The sequence below is a fragment of the Cydia strobilella genome, chromosome 1 (assembly GCF_947568885.1).
Source record: "Cydia strobilella chromosome 1, ilCydStro3.1, whole genome shotgun sequence".
Taxonomy (NCBI): domain Eukaryota; kingdom Metazoa; phylum Arthropoda; class Insecta; order Lepidoptera; family Tortricidae; genus Cydia; species Cydia strobilella.
The window spans coordinates 13729355-13756229 of NC_086041.1; the positions used below are offsets into that span (position 1 = coordinate 13729355).

General features: G+C 34.4%; 1 protein-coding gene across 1 annotated transcript; it reads left to right on the forward strand.

Annotated features, from left to right (window-relative positions):
- The first annotated feature begins 23906 nt into the window (after nucleotides 1-23906).
- Nucleotides 23907-25989, forward strand: LOC134747139 (uncharacterized). The gene is made up of 4 exons (XM_063681720.1): nucleotides 23907-24650; nucleotides 24757-24834; nucleotides 25295-25448; nucleotides 25710-25989. Exons 1-4 carry the CDS (start codon nucleotides 23907-23909, stop codon nucleotides 25889-25891), a joined length of 1158 nt encoding a protein of 385 aa, XP_063537790.1. The 3' UTR covers nucleotides 25892-25989.
- The last annotated feature ends 886 nt before the right edge of the window (nucleotides 25990-26875 follow it).

Genomic DNA, 26875 nt, shown 5'->3' on the forward strand with positions numbered 1-26875 from the left:
AAAGACGACTTTTAAAGTACCTACCGTAAACTCTTAAAGTACTAGCACCTTTAGTCCCCAACTCACATTCAGTGAGCTCTAAATAAAATCTTTGGTTTTCGGGGACAATCGAACGTAATTGTGTAATAGAAAATGGCAATGTATTTTTGTTTTAGTTAGTCCAATACGCAAAGAGTATAGTCGTCTGTTTAACACCTTGAATTATATAGAGCAGTTAATAGTTATTTTTCGGCAATGATTTTTATAGGCATGACGTTTCTAAAAGAATATCTATTTCTGTAAACAGTGGATTATGGGACTTTATTTATAATTAATTTATATATGACAGGTTTATAATTATTACAAATTACTCTAATAAATAAGGTCAAACTATATATATTATTGAAAATTACACTATTGACACAATTTTTTACCTCTTATAACTTTGTTATAATATTAATTAAAATACACGGCTGGTATTAACCGAGCTCTATAAATTTTCTGACTGAAGTAGTAAATGAAGATGTGACAATTCAGATATTTTCTATTTAAAATTAATTTTTCGCCGGACGAATTCTTAAATTCACAATTCACAAAAATACATTCATTATTAACTTTTTACGGTAAGTAAAAAAAAGTTTTGTGAGTTATTTTGAAAGTCGTCGTTCGTAGATACCCGAAGTACCTTTCTACAACCCGAATGTCATTTTAAAAGCTCACGGACTGTACAACTATGATCCAAATTACAGTTAGTGTAAAATATGTATACATATTTTTTTAAATTATCTTGAGTATGTGATTCAGAAAAATCGTTAGTAAAATAAATGTATAATTCAAATAGGCTCGTTAATAGGTAATCATATTTAAAATTAAACTATAGCTGTAGTAATTGCATTAGAACATTAAAAAACACAATATTATTTATTTAAATAGCGCACCGGGTAGGTACTCATCCCTGGCAGGATATGTGTTTGTATTTGTCAACGTCACATCCCCACTGGTCCCGCATCGAAATAATGCAGACAAAAAAACGCGAATTCGTGACATTTTTTTCCACAAATGATCCGTGTCGAGCCGGCTCTCTTATTAGATTATCAGGTCGATTTGCAATTCCGTGTGTTCATACATGTTTATTTTACGGAAATGAATCGCAATTTGGTAGAGGGGTCGTATTGTTGACTCAGGGTAATCCATGTACATAAATTTTGTGATCTACGTGTTGCATAAGTATAATCGTGTTTAACAGTAATTGTCTTATATAAGATTATCTAACATTTTTAAATAGTTACTCATTATGCACATAATGTATGTGGGTACATTAAGGATTTACGTTATTACTTCCGATATTATCGGAAATCCTAGTAAATTAGTCAGCGTGACCACTATACTAAAAATAATTACATTCTATTTGTACTACAACTTATAATTGTTTATTGATTTCATACTACGTTAGGTACGTTTGACCCTCCCAACGATATGCCACGTGTCTATTTGATTAGTTCTCAGCTTCATTGCGTTTTAGAAAACACTACCATGCCATTTTATATTAATTTATACTGTATTGCTACTGCCGAAAGGCGATTACATTCGTACTCTTCATTATAAGCGGTTAACTCAATCCCTATTAAATGCTATATCAATTCAAAACGTACCGTATTACCTTTAAGGACTGTTGTTGATTATTCTTATGTCAATAAAAGGGCTTTTTAATCCGTTGTATGAACATTGAATTACTTGACCGCCCGTAGTTTTTGCTACTAGTTACGCACAAAAGGTGCTTTGTCAAACAAGCGTGCGTCGAGGAAATTACCCGCCGTTGTCTCGAACATTGGAGTAAGATTGAATAGTGTTTTTACTTACTACTAGTGAGCTTATTTTAGAATCACTGTAGAGTGGTTCCACAATAAGCATAAGGAGCATTAATATGGTTATTACGTATGGCGGTTTTAGTCATTAAATGTTTCCTTAGTCTATAATGGGTTTTCGTTGAATGTTAATAATTGATGGAACGTATTAGCAGTATCTAGGCTTCTTTAGTTAATCACTTACAACATTGATACTCGTCATTATATGCCAATTAATATGAAAAGGTACCTACCCCTAATTTATAGTAATTAATAACCAAATTAAGAAATGACGATAGTTTAAAAATAGTATTTATAAGAGTGCATATGATATCGCTCAAGGCATTAAGATTGAAGAAAATAGCTTGTCGTCATTATATATTATTGACTAAATAAAATAAAAACTCAGTTTTGGTAACTGTGTTGTTAAATTATTTTTATTGTAGAGCTTTCATTAAATTTCAGTTTCTCAAGATGATGTTTTACCGATTAGTTTTACACAAGTAAGTTATCCTACAGAATTTACTGTCTTAAACACGTAGGCTGATTATTTAGAAATCTAATTATTATTTTCTTTATTCTAGACTATTGCACCTGTTAAAACTTGACGATCCTTTAATGGAAAAGAAGGGACGAACAAAGACAAAAGAGCCTCACAAAACACTGCTCCAGGTGGACCAGAAAATGGATATGTATGTGTCAATACTTCTCTCAGTGATCAGCATGTTAACCTGCCTGACGATCCCTATTGCAGTACTCGAGAATCCCAGTCAAATCTTCAAGGACAATGACATGTATGTTTTGTATGCAGCAGCATCTTGGTTCGAGAGGCATGCAGTAATGATAGACCGACTAATCGTAGCGCTCGCACTGGTGTTGATCTGTGTTGCGTCGCAAATGCTAATACAGGGCATTTCAGCCACCAACATCAGCTTAAGTCCATGGAGAGAGCGAGGGAAATATTATCTGCCTAAAGACTTTAGGAGATACTACAAAAACAGAATACTGAAATGTCTCGCCACTGATCGGACAGATGTCTAAAATAAGTTTAGAATTATAAAACCTACCTACCAATCTAGGTACCTACGTTGTTACTTAGTTGTTAGTACTGTTTTTTATTTATTTATCCTGAGTGATATTTGATTATAAGATTGTAATTAAAGCAATTTAATAAAAGTAATTTTTTGCTTAAATCTTTTTATTTGATATACTTTATGAAAAATATTTATTAATAACAAGTAAATATCGACATCCTAATGTTTTTTATTTTTTTATTCTCTATTTCTCTCTTTAGTTTCTCTCGGTTGATAGCTTAGCTGTATGTTTTGAGGCCCACGGTGTACTGCGGAGGAAAAGATACAAATTTTTCCTTCGCACTTATACTACTTAATTTAAATTATAATTTCTTAACGATTCCGTAACATAAACATACAATATAATATTCCTCGTATAGCGCCATCTACTTCAGCTATTAACCTCATAACACGATTTTTTTCTTAAACTTTACACCTCTTCTACAATAAATATTTTTTTATAACAACATTTCTCTTTTTAGGGTTCCGTACCCAAAGGGTAAAAACGGGACCCTATTACTAAGACTCCGCTGTCTGTCTGTCTGTCCGTCTGTCACCAGGCTGTATCTCATGAACCGATATAGCAAGAGTTGAAATTTTCACAGATGATGTATTTCTGTTGCCGCTATAACAACAAATATTAAAAACAGAATAAAATAAATATTTAAGTATCCCATACAACAAACGTGATTTTTTTTCCGTTTTTGCGTAATGATACGTAACCCTTCGTGCGCGAGTCCGACTCGCACTTGGCCGGTTTTTTTATTTTTACCTATCAGTACATTTGTAAATCAGAAACTGTAATTAATTAATTATCAATCATTGATAATTATTAAGTCAATCCTGCTTTCGTAAATTAAGATTTTTTCAAATAATTTTGCTCTCTTAAGGCTATCTCAGTATGTCACACTGAAAGCCAGCTTATTCGCTCCTCCGTAGTGGCCATTAAAAGACACCGGATCAGTGGAATCTCAGCCATTCGCGCGGATGGTTTTATAACTCGAATACATAATTTATAGCCTGCCATCTTGGATTTACGAAGACGTGTGTAGGAACCGGGTTCTGTTCGCAAATTTCGCAAAAGATTATTATCAAAGTGGATTTGACTCATTCGCATACAAAAGGCTATTCACACGTAATAAAAGCGTCAACGAAGTCTATAATAAAATATATATACTTAAGTTAAGGCTTGCACAAATTCTGTTTATTTAGGAAAACTTATTTCATGAAATACTAACACTAAAAGTCGACCTAAGCCGTAATATTCAAAAGTAATATGAGACAATCGTGGTCACCCGTTGACCACGAACGCTGTAAAGAGTTCGAAACGTCGGGATGTATTATAAATTCAATATACGCGATATAATCCGTTTTCATAGTTTTATTTAATATGAGACAATGTTTACGTGACAAACTACTGCTGACCTCATTGAAATAAATGAGCGCCCATCTGTGGAAAATCTCGCTGCGTTTGTTAAGATGTAACCGAATTAATTGTAATTAAATTATTCGTGATATTTTTAATCTAATTAAAATCTCACTGAACCCAGGGCTTTATTAACGGCACGTCATTTACACCCTTGTAATCATTGCTAGCGTAATAGGGCTGTAAATGCATCCAACATGATTTAATGCAATTAACAGTTGGTCAAGTGCGGCATACAAAGGGTTCGGTTGTACTAATTGAATATTACTATCTTTTGTTTACAACATAATGGTTTTTATGATTATCTTTATGTTCATTTTTTTCATCCCTTCTTTAAACTACAATTATTTCATTGTCATTGCTATAGAATAAATTGTAATTCTGTGTCATTAGTTTTAATATTTTGGTTACTTAAAATATGTCCTTAAGTTTTTTTTATGCAGTACAATAATTACACAACAAAATGGAACAGAGATTAAATAAAATTGGCGTACGTGGTGTTTTAAATTCAACATAAAACGCATTAACTCTCCAAATCCTCGAGGTTCCGTGTAGTATAAAGACTCAGCGTAACTGTACTCCCGGAACTGCATACGGAAGTAGCAATAAAACTTGCCCGGATTCAAGTTTTTTATGTTATAGTTTCGGTGACTTGTTGATTCCTTAGCTCTGGCTTTGAAGCGCAGCGCCATAAATTGAATTTTCTGCTTAAGGCATTATGCAGATACCTACTAGCGCTTTCTTTAAGTTGGCGCGCTTGTGAGATACACTTGTGCAAACACTATTTGCATTAGCATTTTTGAATTATATTTTTATTAAATTTATTTAGGTATGTACTTCGTAGGCTACAATTATAAGGTTTAAGCAATCCCTAAAGTAGAAGCAGTTGCGGAAATCAGAAACTATTAAGAGATATTACGTACGTAACGACGACGTGGACGTAAGGTTTATCTGTTAGTGCTGTCTGATTGATATAAATAAATAAACAATAAACAATATTATATAAATTTGTTAATGAACGTTGAATTCGTTAATCGATTCATCAACACTTTAAAACACCTTAACTAATAATAGTAGATTTAGCATCATACAATTTGTGTGCTTAGTTTTTTAAGAAATTATTAGGTAAATATGATTCCGCCTTTTTAAATATCCTTATTTACCCCGCCATCTCTATTCAAATCGGTTGACAGTACCTATACTAGTGGCTCTGTGAGCTGTAATAGGGATGATAACACATGTTGAATTTTATAACAAATTTTAGTAAAATAGATAGCAAATGAGCAATTTATCGCAATAATGTGGATATTAAAATAATATATGGAAATGATAAAAAAGTACAGGACACAAAATTATATTTAAAGTTCTTTTTAACTTCCAAAAATTAATAAAGTATTCGATTCCTTACATTTTATGCAAAAAAAGATTGTATAGCAACTATATGCATAAACGAAATCGACAAAATCGCAATTGACTTATTGTCCATACTTCAAGTTTCCTAAAAAATCCTAAAAATGAATCGACAAAAAAAACTATTTAATGGAACCTGCTCACACAATTTCACGACAAACGGCTGAGAATTGCGATGTCAGAAAAAGTAAACATGCACTAATTGATCCGCAATTTCGGTCTTTAAAACTTGGTTGATAGCTATCGCATTCATGTAAACGTGTCGCGTGTACGTTGAATGTAATCCATATTATTAACATACCGAAATACCTACACGCCAAAATGTGTTTGCCATTGTTGATATTTAAACATTGTAAACCGTCAATAAACATGAGATCGAAAAGGTATCAGTCGAAATTGTGAATAATGTGACATGTAATCAACCTTCAAAATATCAGTACAAAATTATATGAATTATGCATTAAACGACACAACGCGAGAAACCAAGCCACATGCGCTGGTATTCGTGTGCAAACCCAAGTAACCAGGGGACCGTAATATGATGGTTGCATAAACTCCTTTGAATACATACGACCCGATCTAAAAGATCTATTTAAACCTCACCATCGTTAGGGTTGGAGGATCATGTTAACGTGGTCGTTGAAAGCTCATCTAGGGTACAATAGAGAGCACATCAATCATTTTAAGATTAGACCCTGACGTTTTCGAATCAATGTTGTGTTTTGGGATTCCCTGAAAAATTTAATTGGTTTGCATGTCGGTTCACAATTAGAATTGTGTCTGTAACCAAAAAATATATAACTTAAAAAGATATATATAACTTTTACAAGCAACCCTTAAGGTACCTATATTTTTATTTGTTTAATTTTAGAAAGTCAATTCACTATAGTTTATGAAGAAATAAAGATTTATTTAATTACATGTAAACTTATTTTTTTATCGCGTTCTAAAAACACTATGGCCAACTACCCCGGACTTACCCTAGGTATCCCAAAAATACCAAACTGCATTTCAAAGCAATTTAGTAGTGGCTTTACAATTGACATATATAGCATCAATATTTGCCTGGAGCACGATTCGAATTTGAACTTCATAAATCAGCTTTGAAATTGAATATGACACTACTTGTAGTGCGCTTCGTTCGCACCAACCACCAACCCAAAAATACAAGCGAAATGCACTGCAAGATATGTCAAATCAGATTGTCTGAGGAATCAAAATCAGATATTATAAATTCGAATTTGCTATTCCTGGGCCCTGCAGTGAAACGTGTTGTAAACGTTGGAGATGAGTTCAATCATTTCCGTGCAAACGTTAATAGCGTGTCACCGCAATGTAATTATGAGATCAGATTAGGCTGCGGTTACTAGTTTCAACGGTAGAAGCCAAATGAACCTAAGCATTATCCCTAATAATTAGTACTAATATATAATCCATACTTAATATTATTTAAATCCGAAAGTGTGTCTGTCTGTCTGTTACCTCTTCACGCTTAAATCGATGAACCGATTTAGTTGAAATTTGGTATATAGATATTTTGAGTCCCGGGGGAGAACATAGGGTAGTTTTTATCCCAGAAGTCATCCTTTAAGGGAGTGAAAAGGGGAGGGGGTGGAAGTGTGTATGGGGAATCGATAAAAAGCAGATTGGATAAAAAATAAACTACCCAAATAACTCCACGCAGACGAAGTCGCGGACAAAAGCTAACTTAAGTATTCGCGCTTAAACCACAGAACCGATTTAGACGATGGTATGGAATTAATTTGAGGTCTGAGGAAGGATATAATATAGTTTTTATTAATCATCATCATCATCCCACGCAGACGAAGGTGCAGGCAGTAGCTAGTTATTAAATAACTAATTTGTTGTTTATTTACCCCTATTTATTATTATATAAATATGCACTTATTATTAAAGATACTTTTATTTGGTAAAAAAATATGATACATCTTTGGACGATGAAATTTAAAATTACTCGAAAAGGGGTTCGTTACAATTAGACTCTTAAAATAATAATAAAAAACAGAAGGGCGAGATAATCCTTTGGAGCAGTTTCTTAGGATTTTATACCTTCTTTATTGTTACCCTTAAACTCTCAATTGCCAGGGGTCCTCTTCTTCCATATAAGCTCGACACTTATTGGGGCTACTGGCATTTGTGCTTAAAATGGTTCAAATTTAACATCGCTCGTAAAATCTGGATTATATTCATAACAGATAAAATATTTTAACGGCGATTTTGAGACTTTTATTTGCTTATGTAATCCGGATTATTATTCTTAGACAACTTTATAGCATATTTGAAACAATAAAATGGAAGCACTTTTAGAATTTATTTATAGCCAAATAAATTACGATGTCTCATTTATTTTGACCATAATTAGCAATTTTTTTTTTTTTTCAAATATTAAAATTATTTTAATTTATTTTGTATTTTTTAGTATGTAATGTTTGACGATCATGATAAGAAGATAAGCATAATTTTGACATTGATGCAAATTTATAGTGTAATTTTTATCCTGAAATAAATAAATCTAAATCTAAATAGTTCACTTTTATTTATTAGGTAGTGGTTAAATAAAAATACGAACACCATTCAACACAACTCTGCATATAAACTAGCACACGCCAAAAATAACAAAATACGCTTAAATAAAATTAAATATATTTGTTAAAATATGAAAAGGTTATACATACTTAGCTATAAACAAGAAATGAAACTGCACCATCGATCAAAGTCACTGCCCCAAGGGACTGCGGTGGACCAAAAGTTAAATTGCTTTCACAATTTAACTTCATATTGTTTCGTGGCTAAATTAAAAGAGAAAGTCAAAGTGATTGTGGCTTTTCCTTATTTTCGGTCTCTGCGGTATGTGCAATCGTAATTGTGTCTATTTTTTATCCCATAATTAGGCTTTGTATAATTGCGTGTATCAAAATTGAATTATTTCATTTCTATAAACAACCCGAACGATATTGGAAACCGTCGAGACAAACACACATTAATATGAAATTAGTCACCATTGAGCCAGCGGCCGTAAATTCACATTGGAGTGAAATTCTACCCGACAAGACTCACAGCCACAAGAGTTTCAGTCGGATAGAAATGCTAAATCAGTAACAACATTTTTATGCGATTTATTTTAAGCCTTCTGTTTGAATTGCTATAACGTCTATAACTAAACAGTGACTAATTATGCCATTTAATACTTAAATATATAAAGGAATTGGAAAAAATAATTTATAAAGGAAAAAACACGATTAGAGGTCATTTAAAATAGCGGAAATCTGAAATCAATTTTACGTAGGTTTTTTTTTTTCATGGTGTGATAAAGTGTACAATCAGGTAAAATACACTTCATCTACCCACGAGTAAATAAGTGTGAAGTGTAGTTATAAGAACAAAACAGGTGAATTTAAAAATCACTTCTATTCCATTTTATGACGAAACATGACAAAGTCGATACCAATACAGAGCTTAAACGGTGGTAGAAACTGACAAACCATTAGCACAAGCGCATTGTATTGCAATTTCACTGATGCATTTGTATGCAGAACAATTTGTAACTTAATTGTAGTTAATTATTGCCGTGGCGGGGTGGCCTAGGGGTTCATGGCGTTAGTCGCGATAGCTAAAGACGCCGGTTCGAATCCGGCCTTTACCACTGGAGGGCTTCGTCACTTTTTCTTTAATATATGACATTTATTACAGTTTTTAATTTATATATAGTAGTGTGACTACTTAAAAAAACACAAATCAAAATATTTAATAAAATAATTTGATTTGTTTCCAAACTTGTTCATAGATGGCAGCACCAGTCTCTCTCGCTACAACGTAAATCCGTAAGGAGTTCGTTTAGGAGGTGCAAGCGCGCACTGCTTGCCCTTAGAGCTGGTCAAAGACGCCTAGTCTTACTAAGATGGCATATAGTCGAGAAATTCGGACCGGCACCGCCGTGGCGGGGTGGCCTAGGGGTTCATGGCGTGGCGCGATAGCTAAAGACGCCGGTTCGAATCCGGCCTTCACCACTGGAGGGCTTCGTCACTTTTTCTTAATTATATGACATCTATTACAGTTTTTGTAGTCAATTAAGTTACAAATTGTTCTGCATACAAATATTGCAGTACTATGTTTTAACTGCAAAAACAACTAAAAGGTACATGGTTGTCAGTTATTTAGTTCTGGATAAACCAAAAACTGTAATATTTTTATCAACCTTTTAAATTATTGTGTCTATGTCCTGTCAAATTTTTTTTTTTACTTATTTATATGGTTTTACTAAGGACCAGTTGCACCAACCACATTTAGCAGGCTGGTCAATGCCACTCAGCCAGTGAAGTATGTATGTTTTGCAGATGTAACACAATAAATTATTGTACTGCACTTATTTGTAATATTAGTTATGCATGAAAAATTATGATTCGGTTTTAGAAGAGTGTTGGTTAATGGCGAAAAAAGGGCTAAATTGATTTGGATGGAATTTGGCACACTTTGGTATAGAGGCAACTTGCATTTCATTTCATAAATATAATATTTAAATCTAAGTAATAAAACATTGGATGTATGAGTGTGACTTGATAAAATAAAATACCATACAAGACTAAGGAAATATACTTGCCAAGTATCCCCAAGTAAACAGTGTGATATTGATAAATGCCGTGGTGTAGCTGTCAATACGCAATGCTAATATATGGCCGCAGTTATGATTTACGACCAAAGCTTCATTAGCCTCATGCATATAGCATTTTCGTTATCTATAATTACGCGGTAATCCTTTGACAAGCCATTTAACATTGTCAGTGAACGGAACTGTGGGATAGTGTCAATTAGAATTAACGTTATTATTTCGTGAATGTATTAACAATTAAGTTTACAATTATTATTGTTCACAGCGACGGGACTTAATCGTGTAAAATAAGTTTTAAATTTACCTTCGACGTTTCGAGGACGGCGTTGTCCCCGTGGTCTCGTGGTCGTGGTGTTGTGAACAATAATGAGTAAAAATCGTGAGAGTTTAAATAAGTTTACAATTAGTTTGACCCTAAAATAGTAACTGTAAATCAGAAAACTACTGGTAAGATCAAACCCAATATTTAGAGCAGTCTTTATAAAGACTAGTAAAACTTCACAAGATAGTATTTACATATTTATTTAATCAATCTTATTAAAAAAAAAATCCTTAAATATTAAATACAGTTTAGCAAACACACAGCCTCCTACAAAAAATATATGTATCACTGATATTAGCCGTATTTGGCCATCGGTTTAGAGGGAAAAATACACAAAGGCATCCAATTTAGCAAAGTATCGTGCTGTCGAGGAAGCTACCTATTCAGAGCGACAATATTTAGATAAGGTTACCTATTTGCTTTCTATTTTCTCGAATAATACTCAAAAGATCCGCAGACGGATACGTGATTTCTGTTTGTGTATTTTTATCATACAAACATTATTATTTGTTGAGTGCTTCCTTAGTTGAGTTGAGGCTGCCCTTTAAAGCTTATTTTGAGACGATTTAAATTAATAATACATATAAAGCATCGCATACTACCAAAATTCCAAAAGTAGGTAAACAATATTACTAATAAAACGTAAATCAAAATATTTGATATCATCGTTACCGTAAACGAAAATATATTTCTAACGGTTTGTAACATTAATAGATTGTAGGTACTATCAAGAGTATACATATACGTTATGACTTTTTTCCTCCATATAGTCCGAATTACCCCATGGTTTTATGTACCCAATAAAACGATTACATAATATGTCTACATTATAAAATAAAATGTGAAGAAAATAGGTAACTACCGCAAATCACTGGGCATATTTTAACTAAAAAAACCGGACAAGTGCAAGTCGGACTCGCCCACCGAGGGTTAGTATCCGTTCAGTCGTATTTGTCATGCTACTTCAGTCAACCTCAGTACTTTTTGTACACGTTCATACATTTGCGTGAAAATACGATGGAAAATAATTATGCACTACATCTGTACGTGCATTTTATTGCTTGACGTTGATGACACTCATACCCAAAGAGCCACCCCACACTAGCGTCACCCGAGCATCGGCGTCTAGTCAACTCTATGGCTGCTGCTCGACGCAACGTTGACGCAACTGCGCAACGACGCCATTTTCCATAGCGCTGACTAGACGCCGACGCTCAAAAGACGTGACGTAAATGACATTTAGTGACTGCTAAAAAACATTCCCATATATAGTTTTTTAATTGAATGACAGCTGCAGACTTTTGTTTGTTTAACTCTATTTCTGTTGCCGCTAATATAACAACGAATACTAAAAAGTACGGAACCCTCAATGGGCGAGTCCGATTCGCACTTTTGTATGGTTTTCTTTATGTATTTTGACAGAATTTATTTGAATTTGACAGAAGCTTTACCGTATTTAAGGTTAATAACCCTTCAAATGGCGGTTAACCCGTGAATGGTCGGATCAAAAAGCAGTAAACTGGCGGCCCACTACTCACGGGTCGATGCGAAAACCAGTAAACTGTCGGTCACCAGTGAGTGGCTAATCACGTGTTGCTGTATTTAGAGGTGAAATTGAATGCATTTAAGTATAGTTACGCTCTTCTAGCGCCCATAATTAGGTAGCGAGTTAGAAAAGGATAACATACCGTAAGAAACACAAAAACACTTGGTATAAAATTTGTTGGTGTGAACCACAGTGTGGACCATTCATTCGAGAGCGACCAAATTACAAGCAAATACCATCCATCCATGCTATCCATCCATGACATGCCATCTTGAATTATATTGTAACCTTAGTCCTATAATGATGCTTATTTAAAAGACTATGAACTCTAAGTACTAGAAATAAAGTAGAATTTTACTAATGCTATAATTATGTAACGCAACATGTTGATAGACAGACCAAATGGGGCGATAGAATAAAAGTTTCACTTTAAAAATAACTCGAATAGACGCAATAACCCCGGTTGACCTTAATCTAATGTCTATTAAAATTATGTTGGTTTATTAACATTAAACGATTGGTCCAATTATCTAACCTAAGCCAAAGGAGCTTTTGTCTCATTTCCAGGGTCAAGGTTTCAAGCCAATTTTATTTATTTAGTTCAACTAATTGAAATACAGACGGGAGTTACGGTGGGCAACATTCCATCGGAATAGTGAATTAAGAGGAAAGCCTTTAAAAAGGACATATTTATTCAGTACTTCCAATAACCCTGCCGCTGGGACAATGGAACGTTGCACTCGGGCTTAGCGAAATATTGTGGTATGAAAAATAACCGAAAAGCGGTATTGCTCCGGTATACTTGTGTTACCATACAGCCAGTTTGCTCTGGAAGGTAACAATATGATCGATATGTATAAAGGACAGTTCTAAACCTAGTGATTAGATTTCTAAATACTTTAATTTTTTCCGGATTTTTTTTGAGAAAAAGGCCTAAAATAAAACATGCAGGTATTGATCTGCTACGTATGTACATACAGTTGGCAGACCAATGTGCTAAGCTGAACGCGTATACAAATAAAGAAAATGTCATTAATTTGAGAATTTTGGACCCGGGTATGTCCTTAAACTACGTCCAAAAGAGAGGTATGGGCACTGTGAATGTCATCTCGCTTTGTGTGGTAGGGCACAGGACAGCGGATGTCATTCCAGACCTAGAGCAGAGCCCAACTGGGGAAGTAGGTACCTCCACCTTACAGAAAACCGCAGCCAAATAACACTAGACCCTACTCATAGTGTTGTATTCCTGCGAGTAAGGTTGCCAGAGCTCAACGAGTGAGAGGAGTGTTAGGGTCGGTAACGCGCATGTAACTCCTCTGGAGTTGCCGGCGTACATAGGCTACGAAGACTGCTTAAGATCAGGCGGGCCGTATGCTTGTTTGCGACCGACGTAGTATATTTTTTTATTATCACAGTGCGAGGAGAAAGTCGATGTAGACGATGTAAAGGGGCCCACTGATTATCAGTCCGCCTGACGATATCAGCCTGTCAGTTAGAACAAAAAGTTGACAGTTCCGAACAACTGACAGGCTGGAGTTGTTGGATAAGAAAAGTCCAAGATAGAGGCCGTGGACGCACCATATAAAGCCGGCTTTTTTCAAGCAGATAATTGTTGACTGATGTACTTATGTACAATGACAATGGTCACAATCCGCTCTTGCTTAGTCACTAGAACCACATCTCGCCAACATTTCGCCAGTGTACGCACTAACTGTACATCACGACACACGGACGCTCCGACATACTAGTTGTTAATTTTGCACGAAACGCCTCTGCTCTAGTGGTATGTTATTCCTATAGATATTCTCGAAAGTATGTTAGCCGAGCCTTATCTATAACGCTTTAAGGATCAAATTGCCTCGGCAAAGCGGCAAGGCCTCTAGGGGGTGATTTAAAGTCAACGAATTTCCCGTGACTGGGTAGCGTTTGGTGAGACAGGATGGAAGTCTTCGGTTATATACTGGGTGGCAAACTATGCGCTGCAAAATATAGAATTTATTGCGCACATATAGTGCGCTGCCAGGTAAAAGTTACAGCGAGCTAAAAAAAAATATAAAACAAAAAAAAAACTATAAAATTGCATGGACACATTAAGAATGAAATTAACTCATAAAGTGCCCATGCACTTTTGCAGCTGGGTGTACATAATATTACACAGTTTTAGCACTCAACCTACCTATAATCATAATTTCATGCAACCTAAGACTTCGCCTCTTTATTTGGTCAATTACAGGCTGTAACGTACACAACATACAGTTTCTTAGTCTATTTGAGTATCCCACTGCTCTCTGCTGGGCAAAGGCCCCTCCCCTGGTTCTCCATAACATACAGTACCGGCCAAAAATATATCACCTACTGGTTTTACGGCAAACCTTTTTAGGGTTCCTAGTTGAATACGGAACCCTAACAAGGTGCAGATAGCAGTTTTTTCTATCTTATATACATATGCATTAGTTATTATTTTACTTATTTCAGTTAACATAATTTATGATTATGAACCTGCAGGTCTTTTTTGTTGTACATTTTTTGTATTGCATTTTTGATATGTTTATATGACTGTTTGGTTTTCTAAATAAATTTTAAAAAAATCGTCGTTACCTAGCAGGTACATGTATGTAGTTATAGACTTATACTCGTCACTGTAAAAACAGGGCAAATTAATTAGTTCACATCAAGGAAATGGCAATTATAAGCAAACAAAAGGTTCTTACCGTGATCTAAAAAGCATCCGCCATACCTGACCTACTAACCCTTCGTACTCGTCATCATAACCCTTGAGTCCCCTTGTGCTGAACTATATAATACTCGCTTCATAGACGAGCAAAAATATTACAATTAATATTTTCATATAACAAATTTGTTTAAATTACCTCATTAGTATTTTTTTAACAAATAGTTTGATTAACATATTTATGTGCTTAGATTATTGCATACATCGTTTCGAACTAATTTAATTTTGCTTTGGAATCATAAGGTCACCTTTGACCAGACAACTTTAGTAAGTGTAGGCCTCATATAATGAGATAACCCTTTCATTATGCTTTCATTATCTGTGCAAATGTGGACAAAACGCGAAATCAGGGCTACGTGCTACGAAGAATTTTAGCTACAAATCAGCGTAGCGCTACGCAAATAATAGTTACGCTAGGAAAGAGACGCCTTTGTATTCCTTATTCACAAATTTAATAAAAGTACAGGTACAGATATACATGTTTCATGTAGATGATTAATTTAGCTCTTTCTATTTGAAATACATATTTTCTATTTGAAAGATTTGTTCCAGGTTTAAAACACCTAAAACCTAATGCGCCACCTGAAAATGCAGGTTTCCCATATACTTTATACTTTTGAACACGAGCTAAATATGCCAGCGCATGTGTCTAATGTTTGATTTAGGTAGCATTGACTCCGTTAATGCAACACGGTTTAATGCTAGTTATATTAACATCAGTAATAAATTCACGCTTGAATTAACGTACCGGTAATTTGATTTATTGACCGCCGGTAAATTTATTACGTTCAGTATCAATGCTATTTCACGATACATCTCAATTACCAGATGATAATCAGTGCTTTATATTATTTGTAAGTTAAATGAACCCCGTATTTACGAAAGGTCTTTTGTTTATAATTTGAAAGCGTAAATTTACTTTGTATAATCGTATTCTAAATATTTACACCGTAATAGTTAGTTATATTCCCAATACACGAATTGGTTGCATTCATAAGTACCTACCGTAATTATTACTACAGCTTCAAGATTCATCTTTACCTTAAATCTAATCAGGTCTGAAAGTTCTTATAGTGGCATGTTTTCCATTTAATTTTAAATAACTTTGTAATTTATACGCTGGTAGACTAGCAGTAAGAGCGTGCGACCTTCAATCCGGAGGTTGCGAGTTCAAACTGGCTCGTATTAATAAGTTTTTCGGAATCTATGTGCAATAAGCATATTATTTGACATTTAACAGCCAGCAGCAAAACGGACGAATCCCTATAAGGCCTAAATTCCTCTCTCGGTTGGAAGGTCAGATGGGAGGCGCTGCCAATTCTTGGGAGTACTTGCCAAGAGGCTCCCAAGCTCCTATAAGCAATGACAAAAAATCCGGAATAACCCAAGGAGGATAATGAAATAACTTTGTAATTTAAACAAATAATGCTTTGATAAAAGTTATTTTTTTAACTACATTACACTACACACATTAACTACATTACACTAAATTAGGCTAACAAAAAAAATGCTTTCATAAAAGTTACTTTCTTTGCATGATTAAAAAACAATTTTAGCATCAGAAAGTACTAAGAAAAAAATTGATTTGATCACCTTTAGCAAACCCCTGTAACAACTATTTATATATCCACACAATGCGTTACTTCTTCTTTCAATCGACTAATTTGAATTTAGAAATCTCTATATAAAAACCAATTTTTAATTATTCGCATATTTATGTGCAAGTTTCCTTGTGGTGTGTCATCAATGATATTTCGGAAATATGTTCCGAAAAACTACCATGGCAATTTTAGTTATTAAGTAGTACCCCGGTTTTAAAGTAACGTACTTCTTTACGTATCGTGGGAAGCTAAATTTATAAAAATTCTACTTATTTTTATTTCCGTTTTGTCAACAACTAAAATGCGGGCATATTATTTTTGCCTGTATTCAATCTTATTCTAAACAACAACAATGCATTGAAATCCGAGGCGATGATCTATTCAATTGAGACATAAAAAATCGAATCGAGATACAAGACAATAGTAGCATACTTGTTCAAGGCTACATATGTGCCGTTTTCAACCAAAAGGGTACTTATTGTCGGTTGTCAATAAGGCGCTATTTCCATAAAGCTTCAATTTAATATCAGCCTTATCGACAATGGTACCTTTTAGTTGAAAACGTCACATATTAGCATACGAAATTAACCCGTCACCGCCAAGCTGTCACCGAGTATGAACACTGGGCTGATTGGACGCGAAACTTGCTAGGCTATAAATGTTACTTATTCATTTTGATGCTACCATTACTGCGCCTGCATCAATATGAAGGATAATAATTACAAGTCATGTTTACTTACTCGAATCTCATTCATAATATTACAAATATCGATCTGCATAATCATGAACTAGATAGGAGGTTACCTTACCTTTCTACAATTCACGGACATAAAATAGTTACAAATAAATTACATTCAAGTTATGAACTCTTTTTATAATTTACCGTGAGGTAAATGTAAGTGGCTACATAGCGTACATGAGTACGTAAGTTTTATCGCGTATATATATATATATCTTTACTTGAAAAATAATTATAGTGTATAACTAGCCTTATGAACCGATTTTGCATGTACAACCAGCCTTAAAGTTTGTAGTCTATGATTGTTCATTATTTTAGTATGTGGGTATTTTTGCACTTTGTAATTTTTCCTCAGTCACCCGTTGACCACGAACGCTGTAAAGAGTTCGAAACGTCGGGATGTATTATAAATTCAATATACGCGATATAATCCGTTTTCATAGTTTTATTTCATAAGTAACTATCGCGGTAACCGAAGACAATATTACGTAAGTAGAAAATTGTTTTAATAAATCGCATTGTGTACATTCTCGACTTAATGCCTTGATAAGACACAAAGTTTACATGTAACTAATATAATAACCCAATATTATTATGCATTACCTAAGACTAAAGGTTACATTCGGATGACAACTGCAGCAACGTTAAAAATTACAGCTGATACAGTGATATCATTGTCAATTTTCTCGATAGAATGAGTCACAGATTGGATGTTCCAATCTCGGCAGTAATGCGACAACGACATCAACGTTTTTTTTTTTTCAAGTAAATTGACAGCTCCTGCGTTAACGCTGCACTGCATCAGTAGCGAACGATGCAACAGTAATACTGCTGCAGTTATCATCCGAATGTCACCTTAATGAGTTATTTTTAACTGACTCCTAAAATAATTAAAGTTTAGTCCATCCCCGCAATGCAGTTCATTAAAAGTTTCTCAAGACATTTCTAGTAATTATATATTAGGTACCTCGTTCTTTATTTTTATTCCCGCGGAGACCTGAGAGTGGCAACATTAGCACAAAACAGCGGAGAGAGCGAATAAATCATACCAAGTGACGGCAACCACGCCCCCGCATTACCAAGTGCCTTATCTGTGCTTCGGATATTGTATTTGTTTTTACACGCTTTTACAGACTTGCCTTTAGGTTCGGTTGTATATTGAGACTATCTCTGCACGTACAGTATCTACTTCAAGTTGGCGACTACTTTTCTTTATTTAATTTATCAGTATCTTCTCATAAACAAACAAAATTGTACTTATTCCTAATTTTCAACGATCTTACAATGAAAAAAAATAACTTTCACTTCACCCATTCAGGAAAAACATTAGTAGGAATAGTAGGTAAGTACGGAAGTATCTCGGTTTGAAAATACATAATAAAATAATTCAATGTTAGAAATGAGTAATTATTTTTATTTCAGTCACTAGGGAAAGTGATATTAATACTAATATATCGGATAAGTTAAAAGATCATGAACTTAACGTTACCGAAAGCTGAATAAAAATAGAAAATTCAATTAATATATTTCCTTCATTGTTTCGCGCACAAAAGGATTCATTAATTAGGAATCTTACAATGGCGTCTCCACTGAAAGGGTTCCGCAGTCCGATACTAGCTGATAGTGGCCATTAATCATTCGACAAGGTTTCGAGAAAATTCTGTATAATAAAGATTGATGTTTAAAAACTGTAAATAATACAATATTACAAAATCACTTTTAATAAATATAGATTAAGTAGAATTACCAAATATATTTTAAGCTAAAACCGAAATATTTTTTTTTATATCGTTATCGTTTTGTTTTTGTTCTGTTTATTATTTATTATATTTATTATTATTGTTTATTATTATATTTAGCACGGGTTACAGAAAACCTTTACAAATTATACACTAAAACCTTCCTTAAGAATTACTCTATTGATAGGTGAAAACCGCATCAAAATCTGTTGCGTTTATTTTTATATTTCCGAGAGACACTTAAACAACGTGGCAACGTGGAGAGCGTGATGGGCTGCTTTGCATCTGGAGGGGCGCGGGGCCAATTTTGTGAATAGTTTTTGTGTTTGTTAGTTTTTAGGTTAGATGAAGATTCTTTAAATTTTTGTAAGTAGATTTTAAGATTTTCAAATTGTATTTCTATTTTCTTTGTAATAATGTTATTATATTTGGCTCATTCAAAATGAATTATCATGTTTCTAAGTTAGTTTTTATTTCATATATTGTGCGATATCATGTAACGTTAAGTGAGCCGTTGTATTAGACTACAGGCAAACCTTCCTTCTTTCTAAATCCTCACATTACGGAAGATTATCGCCCTCACTTTAATTACCTGTTCGCTCAGTATAGAATAGACCCACTAGTCTATTAGGGTATGGACTGCGCCGAGACTAACTTTATTTCGGTCCACTCGACCCTTCAAATCCCTGTTTAATGACCAGCCTTTAGAGCGCTACTCGCGTTGATGACGATGACATGAATGCCAAGGCAAAAAATACATAGAGATGGGCTTTTGGACGTAACTATGCACGTGGTTATTTTTTGTAATTGTATCAATTCTAACGTATTTTTTTTACAATAGTACGGTATTTTAGTATATTTTCAAGAAAACTAAACGCTTAGCATTTTACTAAAACCGAACAGTGACGACTAAACTGTGCAACTAAATTAGTTTCAAAGTGTAGGTTGCGGCCTGTGGGCCAAATCAAATTCATGTCATTTTTTTTAAATAATTACACTTTTTATAATAACTCTCTTTTAAGAAATTTGTGCCTTTTTGGGTATTATGAAAACTTGTAATTCACAACTGGATGCTGATAAGCAATAATGTGTCAACCCCGAAAAACTTATTTTTTAAGATTTTAATGCCATATTGTAGCTGGTCCACTCGACTTCATTTTGCAAAAATGACCTTAAGTAGTGATTTGAAATTCTATAAATATTCCAAAAGAAGGAAAAAAGGTTAACACAAATCCGTTAACATATGTTGTGTGTTCTGCATTAATGTCAATGCTAAAATGTCAATAATGTCTTAAGAGAGGTTAACTCATCATTGCGGAAATCACATTCCATTACTTCGGTTTTACCGGAAGCCTTATGAAAGTAAGTGTTGCTAAAAATGTGTTTATAATAAGTAATTTTAAGAATTTAGTGCACAAATCTGTTAATTGTTGCAGGTTTCAAGATGTAAATACTAATACTGATCGAAATAAGGTATTTATAAGCGTAATCACACTAGCTTTTAAGGGTTTTATTTTTGAGGTAAGTTTGCTGAAATAAATTAATTAAACAGAACCTCAAAATGTTGTAGTTTTTCTTAGCAATTCATTTTAAATGCCAAGTTCAAGAATTTGAATGTATACACATTCGTAAAATAATGTTATTTTTATAATTATAATAATTTGAAATAACTTGTTAGACTTGAATCATTCTTGCAAAACGAAAAAATATTATAGCAATGCATTAATGAGGCTTTATTGATTACTACAAAACAAAATTTATATTATGTTAATATTTAACAACAAGTTAATGTGTAAACATGTTGATTATAAGTTAAAAGGCAGTTTTACACAATTAGCAAAACTGTGTTAAGTATAATGACACGTTCTTGAGAAAGTTTCATGTCATCATGTAATTCGCAATAAACAAAAAGGGCATTATTGCGACAGTATAAAACAAAATCTTAGATTTTTAGAACAAACAGTCAAAAACCTGGAAAAAATCTTTAAACGCTATTTTCTCAAAATGGTGCTTCTGTGAGTTAACACATTATTGCTTATCAGCATCCAAGTAAGGTAAAGCTTTATATGGCCTTTACAGCTTATAAAGTTACAGTGACAATATCTAATGCAGTCACGAGAGCCGCAGCCGCTGCCGTATAATTTTCGCATACGTCTGTCCGAGGCAATATCTCTATATTTACATACGTGCCTTTGTTTGGCACGTAATTACTCCATCTATCTGCTGATATATCGCCGTGGATTTGTCAACGCCGTTTAGTTACATTGTATTTGCTTTAGGCCGAGTTGGGGTTGGAACACGCTTTCAGCCTATTTAATCAAAACAATACTATTACTATAATTTACATATAAGAGTTCTCGGAAATATACGACGCGGTGACTATTTTCCGAGTTATTACCTTAATTTAAGATACTAAACGAGTACAGTTTTAACCCTTTATAATTCTAACCACGTCCAACAGTCCGAGCCATTTAATAACTATTTCCAATTTAACCGACGTTTAACTCTGGTTTAAGTGCGAGGAGGTAAGCTGGTCAGGTAGTCGTAAATTACGTATTCTCTTACACTACTTGAATGTACACGTAAACAGGATGCAGCTATAGAAGAGTCATGTCAGTGCAACCCTTTCTTGCAAACTGAAATGGTTTTGCGGATTGTGCCTGACCTAGGAAATCATTTTCAACCTTTGTGTTATGACTAAAGGTAACGCCGTAATTATGAGGATAAAACACTAAAATCTGAATACCACTTATAAAGAACGTATCGTTTATTATAGGTACAGATAAAACCTGGTCTAACTGTTTACATGTGTATTATTTTGTATTACTATGTTTTTATTCTTTTGATTTGTGTAATTAATTTTGACATTACTGGTGGTGTAATGTTTAATATAAATGTATTTGCGTGCATTGTACTATGATTTTATCTGAAAATAAACGATTGATCCAATAATCAGCTACAATCGAAATGTGTAGGTATATGTATAATTACATGACAATAGCAGCCTCATCCTTGACATGTAATTTGCCGCATGACTGGCTTGTCCGTGCCACTAATTGCCGTGTGTGGGGAAAAATCAACAAAAGAAAGTATTCGTTGCAAAGTAGCCAACTGACCGGAAAATTGTCCTGATTTAGGGAAAGGATCGCCTGCGGGTGAACAGTGTCACAAATTTCATGAATTATTTTCTGAGCTGAATTTAAATTCGTATTCAAAATGCCTATAAAACGCAGCCTTAATTTCTATACATGACATCAGCTCAATTATAGATAAAGATCATCAATTGATACCTAAGTCTTGCACACTGTCAAGTACTTGCTCCGGATTTGTTAGATGAGTTTCCCAAACGCAATTATTCCTTGCAGCTAATTTTCTTTTCGCATTTTTTCCCGAAAGCGATTATCCTAGTCACTTTTTTTCTCTGCAGCTTATTTTTACAGTCGCTTTGCTTCTGTTTCTGATATTTTTTCGTCTGAATTTTAACCTGCAGTTATTTCTCCTCTGCAGCTTATTTTTGCAGTCGCTTTGCTTCTGTTTCCGGTATTTTTTCGTCTGAATTTTAAAGGTGACTTTAAAGGTGAATTACTTGATTGATGCTGTCAGACACCAACGTGGTACGTGACTCGTGTGTGGTACCTTTAAGGTAGAGGTTTGTTTCGGAAAAACCTATCATATGATAGAAAAGACATCCCAAAATCAAAATGTATCTAAAAGTAAGTATTGTAAACAGAGGCCGCATTTTGTGACAGAAAAAACTTACAAAAATCACTTAATAAAATTAAGTTATTAAGCCTTCGTCGCCACATTAGTTGAGTATACAATGTTAAAATTGAGTATTACCTCCTTGTTTGGGTAATCGACGGCAGCAATTTAATTTAGTACTAACTAATTGTGATGAAGACATCGCGTGCGTTATTCGGGTTCCTTAAACTTTTCCAATTCAAAGCTGACTAAACATAACACGGGTAGGTACGCAATGAATTGCTTTGTGTTTCTGTGATTATTATTTCCTAATTAAATAAAACTATTACAAATTGTGTTTTTTTTAACTCAATCTATACTACTACAGAAAATGTAGGTACGTAGAGAAACCGGCCCGACCCGTCCGACCGTTCTAGTAAGCATCGCAGCAGACCCAGAATCGGAGCGGCTCAATCCGGGTCCGGCTTGGCTACATCCACATATTGTTTTGATGTTTCATGGCCTTTCAAGTGAGGTGCCATTCTGCAGGGAGTTGCATTAGGCAGCGTTGCTTTGTAAGGTTACCGCTACAGCCATGGCGCGGGCAATGCTACTATCAATCTCCTTGATAAAATACGTAACTAATTAAACGACACTGCTGCGATAGCAATGCGCAACGACAGATATGCGCCGGCCTCAACGCTGCAGACATCCGGTCCCAATGTAACCTTTATCGGTGCCATGTTACTGCTGAAGCGCTGAGGCAGCCGATATGTTAAACAAACATATTCGGAACCACTTAACCCCTTACCGCATACGAAGTCATTTTTTTTTTTTTACTAGCCCGTTATGGTGTCCCACTGCTGGGCAAAGGCCTCTCCCCTTGTTTTCCACGACTCCCGATATAGTGCCTCGAAGTCATATATGGCGGATATGATATTCAACTCTATTGACGACTATTAATATTTTTTATTACATGCAGTAAGAGGTTAAGTAGTGCACCAACCACAGATTAGATTATATAACTGAACCCTTATACAATATTCATACCCTACTTGATGGCGAACGTTTAATAACTAAATGTAAATTAAACGATAAAGTATTTTCATCATTAATAGCCTAACTATTAAAATGAGACACCAATAGGTAGCCATCCTCAGTATCTTGCTGGACTTTGCACTAGCCGCTATGACGGACCAAGTACGCAAAATCTTCACTAAACGGGCTGCTGTGTACCCTCACGATTACAAAACAGTTCGAGCATATAAGTACTTCAGAAGTTCTTACTTAATCTCTGCTATTTTGGGCTACAATTTATTTCCTTTTACGATTTTCAAGTCGAGATTCGTTAGAATTATTTTTACAATTTACGCTTTGTCCGTGTCTATTGGATTTTCATATCTGGTACTGAGATATGTGAAATACCTAGACCGTTCGCCATATGTTTACATAGCTGCAGAATACATTACTACTGTAATATTGCTGCTCTTTATGAATGCTGACGATCGAGCAAAATTTTTAAGAAGTCTAGAATTGATTGATGATAAACTCCATGTTCACGGGTCGTATTATTACCGAATACAGAAAATAACTCAAGTCTTCGTTATAATCGCTATACTTATGAGATTTTTATATTCAATGGCGGTATGCTTTTCATTCAAACTGAACTGTGACGAATCTCCTGTAATCGTCTTCACCTCAGGATTAATTTTAATTGCCGTAGATGCAAACCAAATACCACGTTTAATAACGTTTTTCATGATCAAATTTAGGGTATCCCTTCTGAGGAATAAACTGGAAAATTTGTTTCATAATACTGCTATATCAGTAATTGACACAAAAGATAAACGAAAAAGTCTCCTTTTATATCAAGACATTTATGAAGATATTTTTGACTCCATCAATATCATCAGCAAGCAAATCGATCCTTTCGTGAGTACATTGTTTTTTTATAAAGTTGTTAACTACCGTTATTTATAACGTTTATTTTTAATGTTATATTCGTGTTGCAGTAAATTTTACTTGTCTTCTGTTACAGTTCCTGCTAAGTTTGGTTTGCAGTTTTCCCAAGATAATGCTTCTATTGTACAACATAATTGTTCTACAAAAAAGAGGGGTAAGGTTCCTAAAGTTTGATAATTTCAAGCCTAAGAGAAATAAAGTTAGGTACAAAAAATATTTCATTGATTTTATTGTTAAAAGGTCCACAGACGGATAATTACATAATATAACACTTCTTAAGTAAATAAATATAGTAGATTGTTAACCTAGGGATGAAAGGCACTTATTTCTGCCGAGATAGTTTACTGCGTTCGAGCGCCAATAGTCCATGGTTCCTTTCACCAGAGTTAAACACTCTACTTTACATTTCGAATACGAGGAAAGTAAAATTCGTGTTTGCGTGTCCGTTCCATGTGTCCATTTTTAAATAAATAGTCTTATATCATGAGTAACTATCGAGTAAGATAATAATTACTTACTTCACTAGCTCATTATTTAGAGTTAACGTGTGTTGACACGTATATCTGATATTGACAATCTAAAAGTCCAAATTCCAAACACATTGCTATTTTCAGGTGCCGATAATTCACTTGGTAGCGCTGGGGTTGGAGGCGGTGCAATGGGCTCTAATTCCATGTCTACCGGGAATCGTGTTCGAGATGACCCGAGCGCATGTTGACAAAATGAAACTATTCCTGCTTAAACACTACAAAGACAGTACTCGTAACAGTAAGCATAACTTTAGGTATTTATTGAAATGCCTTTTCGTATGAAAAACCTAGATTTTATTTATGTCATTGCAACTACAATTGATAAAGTAGAAGGTTACACCGAAGCGCCCCATATACAAGTACCGTCACGCATTATTAATACATTTTTGAGTATAAGGAATATTATTCCCATAACTGCAGTTATCGCGGTTCTGAATGACTATAAAAGGCCGTTGAGTATTGATTCTAAATGTATGCAAACTCATAATGTCCCTTCTAGATCACGGTATCCGAGCGGAAATAAAGGAATTCCTGGACTACATCGAGATACGGCCATGTCGCTACTTGCTGTACCGGTTTATTCCAGTGGACTTGTCGCTTCCAGTCTGCTTGTTCCATCTTTGCACCACATATCTCATCGTCATGATACAGTTCTCGCATCTGCTGGATGATGCTGCCTAGATAGTAACCGATTTTGAGTAAAAGCCTCATTTCGACGTCGATTGGAATAAGGCTCATGGTGGAGATAGTTCAGAAAGAGATAGAACACAAAACCAATTCAGCCAATTGATACATCATCAAATATAAACATAATCGCTACCAAATTGTTTATATGTCTGTATTGTAATTAAATTCGCCCTTATATTAATGGGTTGACATTAAAGTAGTGAGAATTTTGTCTGACAAGAGTGCGTCTGTCTGTCTCTCTGTCCGTCTGTCACAGCCTATTTTCTCCGAAACTACTGGACCAATTAAGTTGAAATTTGGTATACATATGTAAGTTTGTGACCCAAAGATGGACATGTAACGTAAACAAATTAATTTTACCCACGGGGGCCACTTTTGGGGGGTAAATGAGAAAATTAAAAAATAAAGTTTGTCAAACTATATCGTGTTACATATCAAATGAAAGAGCTCATTGTTATAATCTCAAATATATTTTTTTTATAATTTTAAGATAAATAGTTTAGAAGTTATTCAAGAAAATAGGCAAAAAATTACCATTCCCCCCTTTATCTCCGTAACTACTGGGTCAAAAATTTTGAAAAAAATACGCAAAATAGATCTTTACCTATAGATCACCGGAAAACCTATTAGAAATGTGCAGTCAAGCGTGAGTCGGACTTTATTACTTAGTTTTTGATCCGACCCCTACGACTGGGTTTTTTAGACATTTCACATAAAAATACATTGTTTAAATTGTGTAATGTACGGAACCCTTGGAACGAGAGTCCGACTCGCACTTAGCCGGTTTTTAAATACTCAAATTCGAATCTTACCAACAATAAAACCAAGATGGATCGATTTTTTTTGCCTCGTTAGCCTCTGGTTTAAAAATTAAATCGTATCATTACTTTACAATTTAGTACCCACCGGGCTACCGCGAAAACTCGGGCATACTAATTATTTTCTCAGATAAACCCTAGCTTAATAGAATTGTCTTTT

Bases quoted from the DNA above. Each gene is read 5' to 3' on its own strand.
- LOC134747139 (XM_063681720.1), top strand. From the start codon at position 23,907: ATGACGGACCAAGTACGCAAAATCTTCACTAAACGGGCTGCTGTGTAC. The intron at 24,835-25,294 runs GTAAGGTTCCTA...TGCTATTTTCAG, and splicing joins TTGTTCTACAAAAAAGAGGG to GTGCCGATAATTCACTTGGT. The intron at 25,449-25,709 runs GTAAGCATAACT...TGTCCCTTCTAG, and splicing joins CAAAGACAGTACTCGTAACA to ATCACGGTATCCGAGCGGAA.